This window comes from Bos javanicus, chromosome 3 (assembly GCF_032452875.1).
Source record: "Bos javanicus breed banteng chromosome 3, ARS-OSU_banteng_1.0, whole genome shotgun sequence".
NCBI lineage: Eukaryota > Metazoa > Chordata > Mammalia > Artiodactyla > Bovidae > Bos > Bos javanicus.
Window position 1 is genome coordinate 31028945 of NC_083870.1, and position 22483 is coordinate 31051427.

The 22483-nt window shown below is 36.9% G+C and overlaps 1 protein-coding gene across 19 annotated transcripts in view; it reads left to right on the forward strand.

The window, feature by feature from the left end:
- Positions 1 to 22483, forward strand: part of ST7L (suppression of tumorigenicity 7 like) — a 147548-nt gene that overhangs the window by 8864 nt on the left and 116201 nt on the right. For 16 of the 19 annotated variants that reach the window (XR_009735303.1, XM_061410787.1, XM_061410783.1 and 13 more), the window contains 3 exons: positions 2284 to 2338; positions 5549 to 5664; positions 16213 to 16291. Coding sequence is in view for 18 of the 19 variants with exons in the window: in XM_061410787.1 (XP_061266771.1) it covers positions 2284 to 2338; positions 5549 to 5664; positions 16213 to 16291 (250 nt within the window). In the remaining variant the exon portion in view is untranslated. The remainder of the gene's footprint in view (positions 1 to 2283; positions 2339 to 5548; positions 5665 to 16212; positions 16292 to 22483) is intronic. The other 3 variants (XM_061410788.1, XM_061410789.1, XM_061410778.1) reach the window with 2 other exon arrangements.

A 22483-nucleotide genomic window follows, 5' to 3' on the forward strand; every position in this document is an offset into this window, starting at 1 on the left:
GTTGGAAAAGGGAAGAATAGTTTAATAACCTTTTCAGAAAGTTGTGGATATTCTTTTTTAATACAACAGCAAAATTTACTGAGAGATACTTTCTTAAAGTTTAGTTGGAGTATGGAATCTGATGCTATACCAATTAGCTCTTCGTGTTCTGTTACATTAAAATCCCTTGGTGTCCCATTTTGAATGGGTCTTTCATTGTTCATTTAGAAAATACTCATTCCCTTAGTTGTTTGTCTTCCAAATATTGATACATTGTTAGTTTTTAAAAATGAGATTTATTAATATCACCACTAATTTCACAGAAAAGCCTTTAAGTATTGGGAAATTGTCAAGTTCATGGTAACTAATACAAGTTTTTCAAAATTCCAATGTGTACTTGAAAGTTCAAATTTTATCATCAGCAGCAAGTACTGTTTTTTCTTCCTTGAATTTGGCAGACCTACTTTGTTCACCATTCAGAAAAATGTCTGCTAGGTATTTATCTGAATAATCATAAAGTTGTCTCTTGGTGATTCTTTCAGATAAAAGTGATACTCCACGGAAAAAAAAGTTAGTTCAGCTCAAAAAACAATTGCTTATATTGAAGACAACTTTCATATTTTTTTGCCTGTTTACTAGATTAGGGGTGAGGAACCAATTACTACTAGTTTAAAATACTGGCAGTTTTACAAACCATTGATTTTGTACCGTCAGCCCAACTTTGCAGGACTTGCACTAGTGTGAGGCAAGTCAGATGCTTGGGGCACAAAATTTAAGGACGCCCTCACTCTCAGGGTGGCTCAGATGGTAAAGCGTCTACCTACAATGCAGGAGACCTGGGTTCAGTCCCTGGGTTGGGAAGATCTCCTGGAGAAGGAAATGGCAACCCACTCCAATATTCTCGCCTGGAAAATCCCATGGACGGAGGAGCCTGGTAGGCTATAGTCCACGGGGTTGCAAAGAGTCGGACACGACTGAGCGACTTCACTCACTCAAAAAGTTAAAAAGGCAGATAATGCCTTCTCATTTATTATGAAATGTGTTGTTAGTTTGCAGTTCCATGCATGGTACTTTGACAACTGCTGATCTAAACAGAGACCTGATATTTGTTATCTTTCTATTTATAAACATTTGATGGCTTCTTACTAAGAACAATATCTAAACTCTTTATGTAGTATATAAGCGCCTTCATCAGTTTCCCCCAGTCTGTTCTGTAGCCTCATTTACATCTCTCCTCACCTTCTTAGGTGTTACTCAGTCATCTCCGACTCTTTGCAACCCATGTACTATAGCCTGCCAGGCTTCTCTGTCCCTGGAATTCTCCAGGCAAGAATACCGAAGTGGGTTGGCTTTCTTTTCTCCAGGGCATCTTCCCAACCCAGGGATCGAACTCAGGTCTCCCACATTGCAGGCAGGTTCTTTACCATCTGAGCCATCATGGCAGCCCTCTCACCTTCTACTGTGTACTTTAATCTTCCACCATGTACTCTAATTGAACTATGCTGTGTGATTTTCTAATACTACTTCTTAGAATGTTCTTCATCTGGCAACCTTCTACTCATTTTTTACAGTGGTTCAAGTTTAAAGGATTCAAGTTTAAAGCCTGGCGCACTACAGTCCATGAGGTTGCAAGGAGTCCAACATGACTTAGTGACTCAGTTCAGTTCAGTCGCTCAGTCATGTCTGACTCTTTACGACCCCATGGACTGCAGCACGCCAGGCTTCCCTGTCCATCACCAACTCCCGAAGCTTGCTCAGGCTCACGTCCATCGAATGACTAAACAACAACAAAAACAACGTTTAAATGTCACCTCCTTTCCAAAGTCTCCCCTTATTTCTCCAGAGCAAACTTAATCACTTCCTTTTTATTCTTAGACCAGAACAGCTCTCTACCATAGCACTTTGCACACAGTTTAGGTGATAGTTTACATAACTGATTCTCATGCCACATGTAATTCAGTTAAACAAGTTAGTTCAGATTCTGTGGTAGGTTCTAGAAATACAAACATGAACAAAGTTTTAAAAGCTTATATTTTAAAGGGAGAAACCTGAAAACCAAACAGATAGTCACTTTGTACTATGGTAAGTGCTATACTTGAATTGTGGACCAAAGGCTACGGAGGCAGAAATAAGGGAATAACTATATTTGATTACATGCTGCATGACAGCAGGGATGATACATGCTTTATTCATCTTTGTGTTATACGTGGCCAGCATTATGCTTACCATGTTGGCTAAATTAGTATTTAACTACATTAGATTAAACTGTCTTAATTTCCCCCTTTTTCTCTTTGTTTTTTTTAGAATGTAAAGTATGGAGAAATCCTCTAAATCTTTTCAGAGGAGCAGAATATAGGAGGTATTACATTTTGCTTTCAGTATAATTATGGCATTGGTTTTAGAGTAAAAGTATTATGGAAACATTTATTTTTACAGCTATATCATAATTACAGATTACAGATTATCATAGCTCTTCTAGTTGGAGTTACGGATATATCATAAGGTAAAATGATTAGCCCAGAGTTTAATTTTCTGCATCTTGAATATGTTTACTTTTATCATGAGAAACATTGCTTCAAGCCATGTTTGTGATATATAATAAGTGTACATTTGGTCCTTGGTTTATGACAGAAAGCCTTTTCAAAGAATTCATGAGGTTAAGAAAAATTATAAATGTCAGCATATTCCTGTGCATATGTGCTCAATTTCAAATTTGACAGTTATTTGACAGTTTACTAGAAGATATCAATCTGAATGTGAATATAAATTTCATTTGTGCAACAGTACAGGGTATACTATTTTTATATTGTATTTTATAGTGCCATTCCCTGGCTACACTATTGTGTCCATTGCTCTTCTGGTTTTTACTCTAAATGAGAAAACTTTTGAAACTTATGACAAAAGATAAATTTATTTGTTTGGAAAGGGGCTGTGTTTTACCTGGGAATAGCATGGGGTATGTCATTTAATTCATTGAACAAGAAATAGTTTATGTCTACTGTATGTGGACGTTGTACAAAATGACAGGGATGCAAAATGATTAAGCAGTAATCCCTGTGCATAAGTACTTGATAGTGTAGAACAGTCACATCCTGGGAAGTCAAAGCTAGCCTTTTCTGATAGATGTAATTAGCCTATATTAAGGGATTTTGCAAGAAACAGGTCCTTGAACTTCTCACTGTGTTTATTAAAAACCTTTTAGGCTATTATTCTTGTTATCTAGTATCTACTTCATGAAAATCTTAGAGAGAAATTTCTTATCTTAGTATAAGGAACTCTTTTTTATAATTTTACTTATTTATTTACTTTTGGCTATGCTGGATCTTTGTTGCTGCGTGGGCTTTTCTCTAGTTGTGGTGTGCTGGCTTCTCATTGTCATGGCTTCTCTTGTTGTGGAACACAGGCTCTAGGTGCACAAGCTTCAGTAATTGTGGCACATGGGCTCAGTAGTTGTGGTTCCTGGGATCTAGAACAAAGGCTCAACTGTTGTGGTGCATAGGCTTTGTTGCTCTGTGGCCTGCGGGATCTTCCCAGGTCAGGGATTGAACCCATGCCTGCATTGGCAGGCAGATTCTTGACCAGTGAGCCATCAGGGAAGCCCAGGATAAGGAATTCTTAATGCTTCTTTTTGAACTCTTAATGCTTCTTTCTTAATGGGAAAGTATAAAATGCATTGGTAATTATTGTGTGGTTCTGGGAAGCTTAGACTTGTATTATAGCCCACCTTTAGCAAATTTATAGAACTCTTTGCTGTGGGCCATTTTATGGCTCAATCCTTGTTTTACTTTATTGAGTCTTTTAAAATTTGCTTCTAATTTAGGTTATTGATTTGTTGTTTTGTTGTGTAGTTGCTAAGTTGTGTTTGATTTTTGTGACCCCCGTGGACTGTAGCCTGCCAGGCTCCTCTGTCCCTGAGATTTCCCAGGGAAGAATTCTGGAGTGGGTTGCCATTTCCTTCTCCAGGGGATCTTCCTGACCCAGGGATTGAATCCACATATCCTGCACTACAAGTGGATTCTGTACTGCTGAGCCACCAGGGAAGCCCTAAGTTATTGATACTATACATATATTTTTTTAACTGCTTCAAATCATTTTGGGATTAATATAGATTGTTAAATTTTTTTATGATTTTAGAATGTGTACCAAACTTTGCTAAGTGAACAAGTGTTTGCTTTTTCTTTTTTCTTCATGATAATTTCTCGCAAAATAGCTAAAAACTTTAGATAGCAAGACAACTTATTAAATAACTTAAAAATCTTTGATCATATATATATAATGTGCTTTTAAAATGCCTTTTCTGATTGCAAAATACATACCTATTCATAGAAAGTTGGAAAATAAAGAGATGTATAGAAAGAAAGTAAAAAAAAAAATCACCTTTTTCTACCATGAAGAGACAACTGCTATTAGTGTTTCCATCAAGACTCTCTTCTATATATGTGTATATAGAAACAAAACTTGAACATCATAATATATGAAATTCACCATATGTGAATTTCCCACAGAATTTCTTCAAAACGTGAATTTTAACAGTTGTACTATATTTTATTGTAGAGGTACCATATATAACTTACAGATTATAGTTCACTGTTAACAATTACTCTAGAAGGATATTTTTATATATAAATATTTATTCACATATATGATTATTTTCTTAGGGTAGATTTGTAGCACTAGGATTACTGAGTCAAAAGGTGTGAACAGTTTTTTTTCTTCCCTTTGAATTTTTTCTTCTTTTAATGTTGAAAAATTTCAAAAATAAGCAAAAATAGAGTGGTAAAATGGAATTCCATTTGCCAATCCTCTAACTAGATGTGAATATTTTTAAGCCTCTTTTGAAAATAATTAATTAATTAAGTTTTGCTTACGCTGAGTCTTCATAGCTGCATCCAGGCTAATTGTGGCAAGTGGGGGCTACTCTTCCTTGCGGCGCACAGGCTGTTCATCGCTGTAGCTTCTCTTGTTGTGGAGCATAGGCGCTAGGCATGCAGGCTTCAGTAGTTGTGGCGCTAAGACTCTTGATACTTCATAATTGATTTCTGGGAAGAGAAATGTAAATACCAATTTATAACAGGAATATGTGTGAATCGATATCCCACTTCACTCTTGATGACATATATTTGCCAATTTTATAGGTGAAAAGTAAAAATGAGTTATTTTAATTTATTAGCCAGCTTGTTATCTGCTATTAATTCCTGAGGGTTTTAGGGTGTTTTCTGCTAGCTTCTTTGTAGTTTTACTTTTCATATTTAATTCTAATTCACTGAGAATTTAAGTATACTTAATGAGGTATATGTTTCAGTCAAATTGTTTTATCCATTCAGATTCAGTTTTGAAGCACTGTTTGTTGAATAATCTAGCCTTTTCCCTTTTGGTTTTAGATGTTTTATTATTGTACTCTAAGTAGTTTGTGTAGGTTATCTCTTTTGTTTTATTGATTACAATAAGCTTTTGAAATGTCCTTAAATAAAATTTGTAGTAGTAAATTTTGAATTTTAAGTAGTGTCTATTATAGCTGATTGATGCTCTCTCACGTTCAATTTACATATTTTCTTGTATTTTGGTAAAGATACACTTGGGTGACTGGTAAAGAGCCACTTACATACTATGACATGAATTTGTCAGCTCAGGACCATCAGACCTTTTTCACCTGTGACACAGACTTTTTACGTCCTTCAGATACAGGTATGTGTCATATCTGTTCTTGGGGTGAATAGTAGTCATTAAAATTATTTTCAAAGTTTTTTAGTGTAATTTATTATACAGAGTTATTTGGCTTGGAGTCGTTTGTATCATTGATAAGAAACCCAGAATAAATTGAAACTAATTATGATTGTAAACTAGGTTATTATTATAGTCTCTTGTCTTATACAGAATTTAAATTATTTTATACAAATTAGTTGCTTCTTTTACAACTTAAAAAACCTTTCAGATCAAATCCAACAATGGCTTATGCAGAGAATAGTGTACCCAGTTTTGGTTGGGGAAATTAACACCTGAAATCATACATTTAAAAAAAAAAAAGAGTAAGGCAGAGTTAAACATTGGGGCACAGCATGCGGAGAAAAATTGGGTATATTTTATTCTAGTCATAATTCAGAGAAACACTGTAAAGTTGTGGAAGATCATAGAAGTGTCTGAGTTTAGTTCTCTCTAATCTTTTCTGTAGAAGTGAGTATGGAGACTCTTAAATATTTGGCTTAAAGTTGTTGTTTTGTTGCTGAATTGTGTCCGACTGATTGACAGGGATCTTTATCACAACTATTTTGCCCTTTTCCGCCTTATCTATGCTTCTACTTTTATCCTTCAAAATTAAAAGTATTATTCTTTGGGAAGCCTTCTCTGATCTTCTCTGCAGTTCAACAGTACTTAGTCCAAACCTCAGTATAATAATTTTAGTTAGTTTATTCAACTGTGAACACTTATTTGTTAATATTATGATGTTGCTTTAATGTTTGTCCTCCCTAATAATGTATGAAACTTTGGAAATAAGAGACTATACTTGTCATCTTTGAATCCTTATCATCTAACACACTGCCTGGTATACTGTAAATATTAATATTTATTCTTTGATGGAATTATAAATGATTGAATAGCTTTGATGTTGCAGATGTCTTAAGCAGTTTCATTAATAATAGCTAACAATTGTATAATACTTATTATATATGAAGCACTGTTCTAAGCAATTTATATAAAGATACTAATTTAATCATCCCAATCACTTTATGTTGTTCAGTTGCTAAGTCATGTCCAACTCTTTGTGACTCCATGAACTGCACCAGGCCAGGCTTCCCCATCTTTTACTGTCTTCTGGAGTTTGTTCAAACTACATCCATTGAGTCAGTGATGCTGTCCAACCATTTTATTCTTTGTTGCCCCCTTCCCTTCTTGCCCTGAATCTTTCCCAGCTTCAGGGTCTTTTCCAGTGAGTTGGCACTTTCACACTCCAGAATGTCTGGCTCTAGGTGAGTGACCACACCATCGTGGTTATCTGGGTCATTAAGATCTTGCCACTTCTTCTTTATCTCTTCTGCCTTTTATTGTGCTTATCTTTGCATGAAATGTTCCCTTGCTATCTCCAATTTTCATGAAAAGATCTTTAGTCTTTCCCATCCTATTATTTTCCTCTATTTCTTTGCGTTGTTCACTTAAGGCTTTCTCATCTCTCCTCGCTATTCTCTGGAACTCTGCATTCAGTTGGATATATCTTTCCTTTTCTCTTTTCTACTTTTCCACTTCCTTTTCTCTTTTCTCTTTCCACTTTTCTTCTTTTTCTTGGCTATTTGTAAGGCCTCATATTTGTAAGGCTTCATCAGACAACCACTTTGCCTTTTTGCATTTCTTTTTCTTGGGGTTGGTTTTGGTCACCATGCCCTGTACAGTGTTATGAACCTCTGTCTGTAGTTCTTCAGGTACTCTTGTCTACCAGATCTAATCCCTTGACTCTGTTTGTCACTTTCACTGGGGCTTCCCCTGTGGCTCAGAGGTAAAGTATCCATCTGCAATGCAGTAGACACAGAAGACCCGGGTTTGACACCAGGGTTGGGAAGATCCAGGTGGAGAAGGAAATGGCAATCCAGTCCAGTATTCTTACCTGGAAGATCCCATGAACAGAGGAGCCTGGAAGACTACATACAGTCTATGAGGTAGCAAAGAGTCAGACATGACTGAGCACTGTCTAATCATAATCTGAATGGCCTAGTAGTTTCCCTATTTTATTCAATTTAAGCCTGAATTTTTCAGTAAGGAGCTGATGATCTGAACCACAGTTAGCTCCAGGTCTTGTTTTTGCTGACTGTATAGAGCTTCTTCATCTTTGGTTGCAAAGAATATAATCAATCTGATTTCAGTGTTGACCCTCTGGTGATGCCACGTGTAGAGTTGTTTTTTGTGTTGTTGAAAGACTGCTTGCTATGACAGTGCATTCTCTTGACAAAACTCTGTTAGCCTTTGCTCTGCTTCATTTTATACTCTAGACCAAACTTGCCAGTCACTCCAGATATCTCTTGACTTTCTACATTTGTATTCCAATCCCATATAATGAAAAGGACGTCTGTTTATTTATTTATTTTTTTTGGTGTTAGTTCTAGAAGGTCTTATAGGTCTTCATAGAACCAGTCAATTTCAGCTTCTTCATCTTTAGTGGTTGAGGCATAGACTTGGATTACTGTGATGTGGAGTGGTTTGCCTTGGAAATGAACCAAGATCATTCTGTCATTTTTGAGATTGCACCCAAATACAGCATTTTGGACTCTTGTTGATTATGAGGGCTACTCCATTTCTTCTAAGGGGTTCTTTCCCAGAGTAGTAGATATAATGGTCATCTGAATTAAATTTACCCATTCTTGTCCATTTTAGTTCACTGATCCCTAAGATGTCGATGTTCACTTTGCCATTTCCTTCTTGACCATGTCTCATTTACCTTGATTCATGAACTATTCTTCCAGGCTCCTATGTGATATTGTTCTTTATAGCATCAGACTTTACTTTCACCACCAGACACATCCATAACTCAGTGTCATTTCCACTTTGGCCCAGTCTCTTCATTCTTTCTGGAGCTGGTATTCTGCTCTTCCCCAGTAGTATATTGGACACCTGTCGACCTGCGGGGCTCATCTTTTGCTGTCATATCTTTTTGCCTTTTCATGATGTTCATGGGATTCTCAATGCAAGAATGCTGAAGTAGTTTGCCATTCCCTTCTCCAGTGGACCACATTTTGTCAGAACTCTCCACTATCACCTGTTTATCTTGGGTGGCCTTGCATGGCATGGATCATAGCTTTATTGAGTTATACAAGGCTGTGAATCCATGTGATCGTTTTGGTTAGCTTTCTGTGATTGTGGTTTTTATTTTTGAGACTATAGGATTATAGTTCTTGTTTCTTCTGTCTGCCCTGTGATGGCTGAAGACAGGAGGCTTGTGCAAGCTTCCTGATGGGAGGGACTGGCTGTGGGGAAACTGGGTCTTTCTCTAGTGGGCAGGGCCATGCTCAGTAAATCTTTAATCCAATTTTCTGCTGGTAGGATACTGGCAAGCTACAGTCCATGAGGTAGCAAAGAGTCAGACATGACAGCAGTGTATAATCATAAGGGATTTGATTTAGGTCATACCTGAATGGCCTAGTGGTTTTCCCTATTTTCTTCAATATAAGCCTGAATTTTGCAATAAGGAGCTGCTCACTCCCTGTTAGTTGTTTGGCCTGAGGCAACCAATTCCTGGAGTCTACAGGCTCTGTGGTAGGACTACTCAGTTCAGTTAAGTTCAGTCACTCAGTTGTGTCCAACTCTTTGTGACCTCATGGACTGTAGCATGCCAGGCCTCCCTATCCATCACCAACTCCTGGAGTTTACTCAAACTCATGTCCATTGAGTTGATGATGCCATCCAACCATCTCATCCTCTGTTGTCCCCTTCTCCTCCTGCCTTCAATCTTTCCCAGCATCAGAGTCTTTTCAAATGAGTCATCTCTTAGCATCTGATGGCCAAAGTATTAGAGTTTCAGCTTCAACATCAGATCTTCCAATGAATATTCAGAACTGATTTCCTTTAGGATGAACTGGTTGGATCTCCTTGCAGTCCAAGGGACTCTCAAGAGTTTTCTCCAATACCACAGTTCAAAAGCATCAATTCTTTGGCACTCAGCTTTCTTTATAGTCCAACTCACACATCCATACATGACTACTGGAAAAACCATAGCCTTGACTAGATGGGCCTTTGTTAGCAAAATAATGTCTCTGCTTTTTAATATGCTGTCTAGGTTGGTCATAACTTTCCTTCCAAGGAGTAAGCGTCTTTTAATTTCATGGCTGAAATCACCATCTGCAGTGATTTTGGAGCCCCCAAAAATAAAGTCTGCCACTATTTCCATTGTTTCCCCATCTATTTGCCATGAAGTGATGGGACCAGATGCCGTGATCTTAGTTTTCTGAATATTGAGCTTTAAGCCAACTTTTTCAATTTCCTCTTTAACTTTCATCAAGAGGCTCTTTAGTCTTTCTTCACTTTCTGCCATAAGGGTGGTGTCATCTACATATCTGAGGTTATTGATATTTCTCCCAGCAGTCTTGATTCCAGCTTGTGCTTCATCCAGTCCAGTGTTTTTCATGACGTACTCTGCATACAAGTTAAATAAGCAGGGTGATGATATACAGTATTGACATACTCCTTTCCCAATTTGGATCCAGTCTGTTGTTTCATGTCCCATTCTAACTGTTGCTTCCTGACTTGCATACAGATTTCTCAAGAGGCAGGTCAGGTGGTCTGCTATTCCCATCTCTTTCAGAATTTTCCACAGTTTGTGGTGATTCACACAGTCAAAGGCTTTGGCATCATCAATAAAGCAGGAATAGATGTTTTTCTGTAACTCTCTTGCTTTTTCGATGATCCAGTGGATGTTGGCAATTTGATCTCTGGTTCCTCTGCTTTTTCTAAAACCAGCTTGAACATCTGGAAGTTCACGGTTCACGTATTGCTGAAGCCTGGCTTCGAGAGTTTTAAGCATTACTTTACTAACATGTGAGAGGAGTGCAACTGTGCAGTAGTTTGAGCATGCTTTGGCATTGCCTTTCTTTGGGATTGGAATGAAAACTGACCTTTTCCAGTCTTGTGGCCACTGCTGAGTTTTCCAAATTTGCTAGCAGATTGGGTGCAACACTTTCACAGCATCATCTTTTAGGATTTGAAAGAGCTCAACTGGAATTCTATCACCTCTACTGGCTTTGTTCGTAGTAATGTTTCCTAAGGCCCACTTGACTTCACATTCCAGGATGTCTGGCTCATCACATCATGATGATCTGGGTCATGAAGATCTTTTTTGTACAGTTCTTCTGTGTATTCTTGCCAACTCTTCTTAATATCTTCTGCTTCTGTTAGGTCCATACCATTTCTGTCCTTTATTTTGCCCATCTTTGCATGAAATGTTCCCTTGGTATCTCTAATTTTCTTGAAGGGATCTCTAGTCTTTCCCATCCTATTGTTTTTCTCTATTTCTTTGCACTGATCACTGAGGAACGCTTTCTTGTCTCTCCTTACTATTCTTTGGAACTCTTCATTCAAATGGATATATCTTTCCTTTTCTCCTTTGCTTTTCACTTCTCCTCTTTTCTCAGCTATTTGTAAGACCTCCTCAGACAGCCATTTTGCTTTTTCGCATTTCTTTTTCTTGGAGATGGTTTTGATCCATGTCTCCTGTACAATGTCATGAACCTCCGTCCATAGTTCATCAGGCAGTCTTTCTATCAGATCTAGTCTCTTAAATCTATTCATCACTTCCATTGTATAATCGTAAGGGATTTGATTTAGGTCATACCTGAATGGTCTGGTGGTTTTCCCTACTTTCTTCAAAAGTAGGGCTATTAGCAACCTTCAAAAAGGACTTATGCCAACACACACCTCCCAGGGCTGCTGCTGCCAGTGCCCCATCCCCTCAGTAGGCCACTTCTGACCTATGCCTCTGCAGGAGACTCTCAAACACTGACAGGCACGTCTGGCTCAGCCTTGTGAGGTCACTGCTCCTTTCCTCTGGGTTCTGGTGCGCACAAGATTTTGTTTGTGCCCTCCAAGAGTCTCTTTCCCCCAGTCCTGAACAGTTTTGTGTAATTTTTTGTTAAAAATGTAAGTTTCTTTTGACCATATAGTTCTAAATGGAATCTTGTTCTTTATATGTTTGTCAAATTCATAGAGCTACATGTTTGGCTCTTCCAGCTTTGAAAAAGGTCCTCCATATAACCTATTTGGCTGGGTGAGTTCTCATTGTCATTCCTGTCAACCGAGTCAGACATACTTTCTGACAGAGAAGTCTGACTTCATTTTTTAAATTCAAAGAGACATGTTAGCATTCATCCCTATGACAACCATCTCTCTTCTGAATTCAGATTCTAAGATGAAAAGATAGGTAAGTCTTGGAGCCTTGCCTTGAGCTTATCACTTGGCCAAAACAAGATTCTACTGCCTTTATTATCCCTTACTAATGCTTTCTTTGCCTTGCTATGAGAACCTTCCCTTAGGGACAGTGCATGCTTGATAGTAAGGGGAGAAAGGGTGCTGATAAATGGATCTGGTAAAAATTATTACTCCCTCCCCACTCTACAATATACTTGAATTCAGAACTTCCAGCAGCCAGAGTACTCTATTTCTGCATTGACAGGTGGGTTCTTTTCCAGCTGAGCCATGAGGGTAGCCCCTTGTATTTCTAATACTGAGCTTCCCTGTTAAATAAGTGAAGACACAAATCTCTATTATAGGTTTCTTGATTAAAAACAGTTGCTCCGAAACCCAAACTTGTTCCTGAGGCACCTGTACATTTTTACACTCTAGGGCAATGCACCTTGGAAAGATTCAGGATGGGTGAAAAGTAAGCTTTTCTTTTATGAAGTAGGAATAGGTAATATATCTTTAAAGGAGCAGGGTGAGGCAAGGAGCCTGTGGAAAGAGAAACCAGCGTAACACATAGGCTAATCAGAGGAACATTCTTCAATTAGATCAGACACAGTAAAGAGTCATATAAAGTTGAAGCTTTAGAGGTTGATTCTCTTAAAATTATGTGTCCCATTTTGGTCATTGCAAAGTTTTATGTAGTACTTCTAGAGGTATGAAAAATCCCCGTTAAGACTGAACTAGACTTTATCCATGAGTGATAGTCAAGAAATAGACTATTGGTTCCATATTGGTCTTTACAGATACTCATATAAATATAATGATTTATATCTATAGTTTTATATTAAAAAAAGAAAAATGTGCCTATATGTGTGATGTGACAAATTTCTCTTGACTATTGTCATTCAGTTCAGTTCAGTCCAGTTCAGTCACTCAGTTGTGTCTGACTCTTTGCGACCCCATGCATTGCAGCACGCCAGGCCTCCCTGTCCATCACCAACTCCTGGAGTTCACTTAGACTCACATCCATTGAGTCCGTGATGCCATCCAGCCATCTCATCCTCTGTCGTCCCCTTCTCCTCCTGCCCCCAATCCCTCCCAGCATCAGAGACTTTTCCAATGAGTCAACTCTTCACATGAGGTGGCCAAAGTACTGGAGTTTCAGCTTGACCTTCATTCCTTCCAAAGAAATCCCAGGGCTGATCTCCTTCAGAATGGACTGGTTGGATCTCCTTGCAGTCCAAGGGACTCTCAAGAGTCTTCTCCAACACCACAGTTCAAAAGCATCAATTCATCGGCGCTTAGCCTTTTTCACAGTCCAACTCTCACATCCATACATGACCACAGGAAAAACCATAGCCTTGACTAGACGGACTATAGTTGGCAAAGTAATGTCTCTGCTTTTGAAAATGCTATCTAGGTTGGTCATAACTTTCCTTCCAAGGAGTAAGCGTCTTTTAGTTTCATGGCTGCAGTCACCATCTGCAGTGATTTTGAAGCCCCAAAAAATAAAGTCTGACACTGTTTCCACTGTTCCCCCATCTATTTCCCATGAAGTGATGGGACCAGATGCCATGATCTTCGTTTTCGAATGTTGAGCTTTAGGCCAACTTTTTCACTCTCCACTTTCACTTTCATCAAGAGGCTTTTTAGTTCCTCTTCACTTTCTGCCATAAGGATGGTGGTGTCATCTGCATATCTGAGATTATTGATATTTCTCCCGGCAATCTTGATTCCAGCTTGTGCTTCTTCCAGCCCAGTGTTTCCCATGATGTACTCTGCATAGAAGTTAAATAAGCAGGGTGACAATATACCACCTTGACGTACTCCTTTTCCTATTTGGAACCAGTCTGTTGTTCCATGTCCAGTTCTAACTGTTGCTTCCTGACCTGCATACAGATTTCTCAAGAGGCAGGTCAGGTGGTCTGGTATTCCCATCTCTTTCAGAATTTTCCACAGTCTATTGTGATCCATACAGTCAAAGGCTTTGACATAGTCAATAAAGCAGAAATAGTTGTTGTCATTAGTAATTACTAAATTAGTAGATTTTTGTTCTTACTCTATTGATTTGTTTGTTTAGGACAGTGAACAGATATAATCAAGAGGCTATTTAACATTAAACTCCAGCTTCACAATTTTAAGTTGGAAAATATGGACCCACATTTCCACTTGGCAGTAATCAGTTAGACCTTAACTGTGATTCTCTCTTCTAGACAGTGCATGTACTTTAGTTCTGCAAGGTCTCAAGGCATTTATATTTCTGACCTCTGGTCTTAGATTGAATGGTAGTTAGTCCCTTCTGCTTGTTAGCATATTAGAATATTATTTAACTTGAAAAATAGATAAATTTGATTAAATTGTTAACTGCTTGTGTTATTTCTTCAGCATATCGTGAATTCTTAAAGAGAACTTTTGAAGACTCTAATAAATCAACAGTTAAATACTAAATCAACCATTGAATACTAAATGATTTCTAAACCTTGTTTTAGAGGGAAGTAAATATTTTCCTTCCTCTTCTTTATTTCCTGTTTCCTCTTTAGCTTAGAATTACATTGGTTGTGAGGAATAATAGGGCTGGATAGAGTATTTGAAAATATATGAATAACAAAAAATAAATGCTTAATGGTAGATTAGATGACTTTGTTAGAAATTGAAGAAATACAAATGAAAGATAGTTTTCATGTATTAAATTAGCAAAGATTGACACTGCTGCTGCTGCTAAGTCGCTTCAGTCGTGTCCGACTCTGTGTGACCCCATAGACGGCAGCCCACCAGGCTCCCCCATCCCTGGGATTCTCCAGGTAAGAACACTGGAGTGGGTTGCCATTTCCTTCTCCAGTGCATGAAAGTGAAAAGTGAAAGTGAAGTCGCTCAGTCGTGTCTGACTCTAGCGACCCCATGGACTGCCACCTACCAGGCTCCTCTGTCCATGGGATTTTCCTACTCAGGGTTATTAAGGAAGTGGGGAAATAGTCACTCTCTTGCACTGCCGGAAAAAATGTGAATTAATACAATCTCATTGAGAGGAATTTGGGAATATATATCCAAAGTCCTTTAAAAGATGCATATGTTTTTAACCATTCCACTTCTAAAAATGAAATATTTGGCCAGGTATATACAAAGATAGATGTTAAAAGATGTTTATCATAGTTTTTATATCATTTTTATATTAGCAAAAAATTAATTATCCATCAAAAGAGAACTGGTTAAATAAATTACTATGTATACTTAATATGCTAGAGTACCAGGTAACCATTTAAATCGTTAATAAAATTCAATGTCAAAATTAGACCTGAAAATATTATGTAACTTATGGAAGAGAACCTCATCATTAAAAATGGCAAGTTAAGTATTATATTTGATTTTTAGGTAATATTTTAATGTTTAAGCAAAATGCTATTCTTTACCTGGTTATTATCATATGGGTGCTGACTTGCATCAGTCTGTCAAGTTCAGGAAGCATTAGCTGTCAGCTAGCTAGTGACATGTTTGATATGAGAAATGTATTTTTGTTACACAAGTAGAATATATTATCTCCATTTCTAAGCCAAGACTAATATTTTGTTTCCAAAGGAAAACTTAAACGTTTTCCATATTATTCTTTCTGGACAGTTGTAGGTTTCTGTCCAAAAGCAACATTCATAGATTCTCTATTTTTCTTATCAAACTTGAAATAGGCCAAATAGTTTCATGGATCTTCTTTGTTTATTTGTTTGTTTAATTTTAAAGAAACTTTGCTTAATGTGAAGTTTTAAATTTGGTATAGTAAATGATAACAAAACTAATATTGTTATTCCAGAGAGATACTAATTCAGGCTTTTCTTGACTCTTAGTAGAGACTCATATTTTCCATAAATGTACTGTGTCCTAAATTAATTCCTTTTTTCCCCCCTTTAATATAAAATACAAATTCAAGCATTCTTTATGAACTGAATCTTTGATTAGATAAAAACTCTGGTTTTTAAGGTTTTTATGTATTTTTAGCAGTTCCATAGAACCTTTCCAAAAGGATAAAAGAACAAGAATATTTCATTAATTATAATCTGATATCAATTTTAATATACATTTAGATATATAAATGTTCATGTATAATAATGATATAGTTAACTTGACTGAGTACCACCTATGTTATTATTCATATAAATCAGAGAAATAATATTATTCTATTTTATGTGAAGCTTCCAAATTTATTGTAAACTTTTCATAAGGTTAATGTGAGCCATCACCCCAGTTTGTTGTTTATGTTTAAGAACATGTTATTTAATCTTTGTTTATTCTTATAAATCATTCTTTGTACGTTTTGCATAAGATATTTTATGTTTGCCATCTCATCTACCTTTTGAAATGTTTTTCCTACAGTTATGCAGAAGGCATGGAGAGAAAGGAATCCTCCAGCTCGAATCAAAGCAGCCTATCAAGCTTTAGAATTAAACAATGAGTAAGTTTGAAATATAATATATGGAAAATAAGTTTGTTTTGAAGGAAACCCAGGCAAATGATTTTGTTTCCTTTTTTCTATCCCTAAGACATTTGGAGTCATTAATAGTCCCCTTTTTGCATACTAGGGACAGATTTGCAGTGTTCATTGACATTTGTTTTTTGCTTCTGAAATTGTAAACTTATCTTCTGTGCTTTTGAATAGAAATTAGGTAGAAATATTTTTCAAAAGGAAGAATACTGATCTAATTGATGATGACACTTGATAGAGTACTAAAATACTTATGCCACTCATTTTAATTTTGTTTTTCATTTATGTCATTCACTGAAAGCATTCATTCAGTCTTGAGACCTCTAGTTGCTAGTAGGATTGGAGGATTGGGAAAGGAATTCAAAATAAGAAAAACATGGCTCTAACCTTATTATTTTTAATGTTAGTAGCATTTTTTTTTAAGTTCCTTTTATCAACTTTGTATTTTAAAAAGTATAAGTGAACTTAATATTTAAGACAGATCAATAAATATTGATCTAATATTAAATAAATGCCAAGAGTGAAAAATGGGCCTAGTTGGGATTAATCAAGGAATACCTCCTGAATAATGTGAATTTATCATTGTCCCTGTACTCCTCCTTTCTCCCCTACCACAGATATATTAATCCTTATTAAGAAGACTTACCCAAGGTAGAACAAAATGTCAGTGTAGGGAACTCAACAAGGAGTGAATCAAGTTTATTGAGACTCTGAAAACTAATCAGAAGTTTATTGCAACCTAAAGAATGCTTAATCAATTTTAAGAAATAACTGAATTTCTTTAAGAGAGCTTTATTTATTTATTTTTGGTATTTTAACTTACACTAACCCCATCCTCCACCCCCTAGCTCAGTGGTAACCGCCTTGAAGACAACAGTCATCCTTCTGGGTATAATTCCGTCTATCAAAGGAAGCAGACTGGATCATATTCTCAGAGAACTGTGGTCTAAAATGGTCTGACTGGTCTGATGAACCCGTGAAGGACCAGCTCTAAGGGCTTGCCTTTTTTACTTTGGTTAATTTGAAACTCTCCCAGTACTGACACAGCTATACTGGGGGAGGGGGTGCCGTTAGTGGGGTGGGTGGGCTGGCATTTGTTAAAAATATTTAACAGCAAATGTATTAGGGCCTGCTGCCAGGAGCAAGGGGTAACAACAGGCAAACAATAGACAAACTAGAAAGCTTGGGAAAGGCTGAGGAATGAGAAACTGGGAAATAAAGGTTTTTAAAAGCTTCCACATATTCCTTGGAATCTCAGCAGCTACACACATGCCCAAGTTTGGGCACTTGCTCAGAAAAGACTTCAGGCCCTAAGCTCTCATGTCTGTCTAACTTTCAGGTCCTGCACAAACAGAAAGTGAAAGCTAAGGTAGAGTTGTAAACTGCCTGACTGATGTTGAAGGTATGCCCCCACACACACACAGAACCCATCTGCTAAGACTTGTTTTTTGTCTTGTTTTTGATTTCAGGGGTTTAGAGCAATCTCTATCAAGTCACTAACTAACCATTATGCTAAAAGAGCAGAGACTTCACTAGTCACTCATGATAGAGAAAATAAACTACAAAATCAGTTCAGAAGTTATTAAACAACTATAAACAGCAACAACAATCCCTGGGAAGGAGATGAAATCTGATTTCTAGAGTTGCTAGATTATAATATTTTAAATTTCCAGTTTTCAACAACAAAAAAATAATAAGACATACAAAACAGCAAAATATGCCTTTCACAGAGACAAGGAAATAAATAGAAACTGCCCTTGAGGAAGCCCAGACTTTGGACTTCCTGGACAAAAACTTTAAATCAACTATTTAAAATATGCTCAAGGATGTAAAGGAAGCCATATACAAAGAATTAAAGGAAACTATGAGAGTCTGTCTCAGATTAGAGAGTATCAGTAAAGAGGTAGAAATAATAAAAGCTAAATAGAAATTCTAGAGTTGAAAAGTTTAACTGAAATTTAAAATTTCCTATTGGGGTTCAGCAGCAGATCTAAACAGGCAGAAGAAGGAATCAGCAAACTTGATTTTGGTCAAAAATAGAAGAATGAAGCAAAGAGAACAGAGCCTAAGAAACCTGTGGGACACTGTTAAACATACCTATGCATAATGGAGTCCCAAAAAGATAGAGAGAAAAAGGCAAAAAAGACTATTTGAAGAAATACTGGCTGAAAAGATCCCAAGTTTGATGAAAGGTCTGGATCTATACATCAGAGAAGCTCAGTGCACCCCATATAAGACATACTCAAAGATATCCACAATGAGATGCATTATAATCAAGCTTTCAAGAGCCAGAGATAAGGGCAGGTACCTGAAAGCAGCAAGAGAGAAGCAACTCATCACGTATAAGTAATCCTAAAAAAGATTAACAGCTGATTCTCATCAGAAACCATATAAGGCAGTGGAATAATATAGTTAAAGTTCAGGAAGAAAAAACCTATTAGCTCAGGATTCTGTGTCCAGCAACCTTGTCCTTCCAAAAAAAAAAAAAAAAAGAAGAAGAAGACATTCCCAGATAAACAGAAACAGTTCAGTGCTAGTAGACCTGAACTTCTCCTACAGGAAATGCTACAAGGAGGCCTTCAGGGTGAAATAAAATGATACTAGACAGTCTTGAGTCCACACAAAGCAGTGAAGAACACCAGAAGTGTAACTACATAGGCAAGTGAAGTCAATATTAACTTTTTTTTGGTTTGAAGTTCTTTTTATCTATATGATTTAAAAGACAGCTGTATAAAACAGTCCTTATAAATCTATGTTGATGGATGTACAGTTTATATAGTTGCAATTTGTGACCATAACAACATAAGGGGGGAGAAGCGATATAGGAGCAAAGTTTTGAAACTATTGAAACTAAATTATTATTAATTCATTCTTGGTTTTTGTAAGTTGTTAAATATAATTGTTAACTGTTAAACACTAAGAAATAAAAAATATGATAAAAAGAAGTAAGGGAATCAAAATGGTATACTAGAAAATATCTAACACAAAAGAAGGCAATAATGCAGGAAATGAGAACAATAGCAACAAAAAAGACAGGATATATAGAAAACAAATAGGAAAATGGAGGAAACAATTTCTTCCTTATCACTAATTACTTAAAGGTAAATAGATTAAGTTCTTCAGTTAAGAGGCATTGATTAGCAGAATGGATAGGGAAAAAAAGTAGTCCAACTATATGCTATCTAAATTCTTTAGATTCAAGGACACAAGTACAAAGTGAAAGTGTAGACAAAATTCCATGCAAATAGTAGCCAAAGAGAAATGGAGTGGTTAAACTAATACCAGACAAAGTAGAATTTAAGACAAAAATTTTTACAAGACAAAGTTTGACATTATATAATGACAAAAGTTCAATTTATCAAGAAGATACAACAATTATAAACTTGTATACATCTAATAAGACAGCCCCAAAGTGTATGAACCAAAAACTGACAGAATTGAGGGAGAAATAGAGTTCAACAATAATAGTTGAAGACATCAACACCTCATTTTCAATAATGGATAGAATAACTAGACAAAAGATACACAAAGAAATAGAAGACTTGAACAAACAATACTGTAAACCAACTGTATCTAACAGATACATACCCAACAACATTTCCATATACCCGAAGTATACATGGAACATTCTCCAGGATACATCATAGTTAGGGCATAAATAATTCTCAATAAACTTAAAATGATTGAAATCTTATAAACTATCTACCCTCACTACCGTGAAATGCAACTAGAAGTCAGTAACAGAAGAAAATTCAGAAATTTCACCATATTGGAATGTGTGGAAATTAAACAACAAACTCTATAGACAAATAATGTCAAAGGAGAAATCACAAGATGAATTAGAAAAATGCTTTGGGATGAGTGAAAACGAAAACATAACATATCAAAAATCATGAAATACAGCAAAAGCAGTACATGCTCAGAGAAAAATTTATAGCTGTAAATACCTACATTAATAAAGAAAAAAGATCTTAAATCAAGGACTTAGCTTTATACCTTAAGGAGTTAGAAAATGCAGAGCCAACTAAACTCAAGGCAGAAGGAAGGGAGTAATAAAGATTCAGTTCAGTTCAGTTGCTCAATCGTGTCTGACTCTTTGTGACCTCATGGACTGCAGCACACCAGGCTTCCCTGTCCATCACCAGCTCCTGGAGCTTGCTCAGATTCATGTCCATCGAGTCACTGATGCCATCCAACCATCTCATCCTCTCTTGTCCCCTTTTCTTCCTGCCTTCAATCTTTCCCAGCATCAAGGTCTTTTCCAAGGAGTTGGTTTTTCGCATCAGGTGGCCAAAGTATTGGAGTTTCAGCTTCAGCATCAGTCCTTCCAGTGAATATTCAGGACTGATTTCCTTTAAGATTGACTGGTTGAATCTTGCAGTCCAAGGGACTCTCAAGAGTCTTCTCCAACACCACAGTTCAAAAGCATCAATTCTTTGGTGCTCAGCCTTCTTTATAGTCCAACTCTCACATCCATCCATGACTACTGGAAAAACCATCGCTTTGACTACGTGGACCTTTGTTGGTAAAGTAATGTCTCTGCTTTTTAATATGCTGTCTAGGTTGATCATAGCTTTTCTTCCAAGGAGCAAGCGTCTTTTTAATTTCATGGTTGCAGTCACCATCTGCAGTGATTTTGGAGCCCAAGAAAAAGTCTTTCACTGAAACCACTGAAACAATGGTTTCCCCATCTATTTGCCATGAAGTGATGGGACCAGATGTCATGATCTTAGTTTTTTGAATGTTGTTTTAAGCCAGCTTTTTTTTCACTCTCCTCTTTCACTTTCATCAAGAGGCTGTTTAGTTCCTCTTCACTTTCTGCCATAAGCATGGTGTCATCTGCATATCTGGGTATTGATATTTCTCCCGGCAATCTGATTCTAGCTTGTGCTTCATCTAGCCTGGCATTTTGCATGATGTACTCTGCATATAAGTTAAATAAGCAGGGTGACAATATACAGCCTTGACATACTCCTTTCCTGATTTGGAACCAGTCTGTTGTTCCATGTCCAGTTCTAACTGTTGCTTCTTGCCTGCATACAGACTTCTCAGGAGGCAGGTCAGGTAGTCTGATATTTCCATATCTTGAAGAATTTTCCAGTTTGTTGTGATCTACACAGTCAAAGGCTTTGGCATAATCAATAAAGCAGAAGTAGATGTTTTTCTGGAACTCTCTTGCTTTTTCCAATGGGTGGCAATTTGATCTCTGGTTCCTCTGTCTTTTCTAAATCCAGCTTGAACATCTGGAAGCTCACGGTTCACGTACTATTGAAGCCTGACTTGGAGAATTTTGAGCAGTACTTTGCTAGCATGTTTCATGGGGTTCATGGGGTCGCAAAGTCGGATACGACTGAGTGACTGAACTGAACTGAACTTGCTAGCGTGTGAGATGAGTACAATTGTGTGTTTTTTGAACATTCTTTGGCATTGCCTTTCTTTGGGATTGAAATGAAAACTGACATTTTCCAGTCCCGTGGCCACTGCTGAGTTTTCCAAATTTGCTGGCATATTGAGTGCAGCACTTTCACAGCATCATCTTTTAGGATTTGAAATAGCTCAACTGGAATTCCATCACCTCCACTTGCTTTATTCACAGTGATGCTTCCTAAGCATCAAGGCCCACTTGACTTCACATTCCAGGATGTCTGGCTATAGGTGAGTGATCACACCATCGTGGTTATCTGGTGGTTATCACACCATTGTGAAGATCTTTTTTGTATAATTCTTCTGTGTATTCTTGCCACCCCTTCTTAATATCTTCTGCTTCTGTTAGGTCCATACCATTTCTGTCCTTTACTTTGCCCATCTTTGCATGAAATGTTCCCTTGGTATCTCTAATTTTCTTGAAGAGATCTCTAGTCTTTCCAATTCTATTGTTTTTCTCTATTTCTTAGCATTGATCACTGAGGAAGGCTTTCTTATCTCTTCTTGCTATTCTTTGGAACTTTGCATTCAAATGGGTATATCTTTCATTTTCTCCTTTGTCTTTAACTTCTCTTCTTTTCTCAGCTAATTTTTAAGGCTTCCTCAGACAACTGTTTTGCCTTTTGCATTTCTTTTTCTTGGGGATGGTTAGATAAATTAGATTTCATCAAAGTTAAAAGCTTTTGTGCAATCAAAGAATATTGTCAAAAAAGTGAAAATGCAACCCACAGGTTGAGA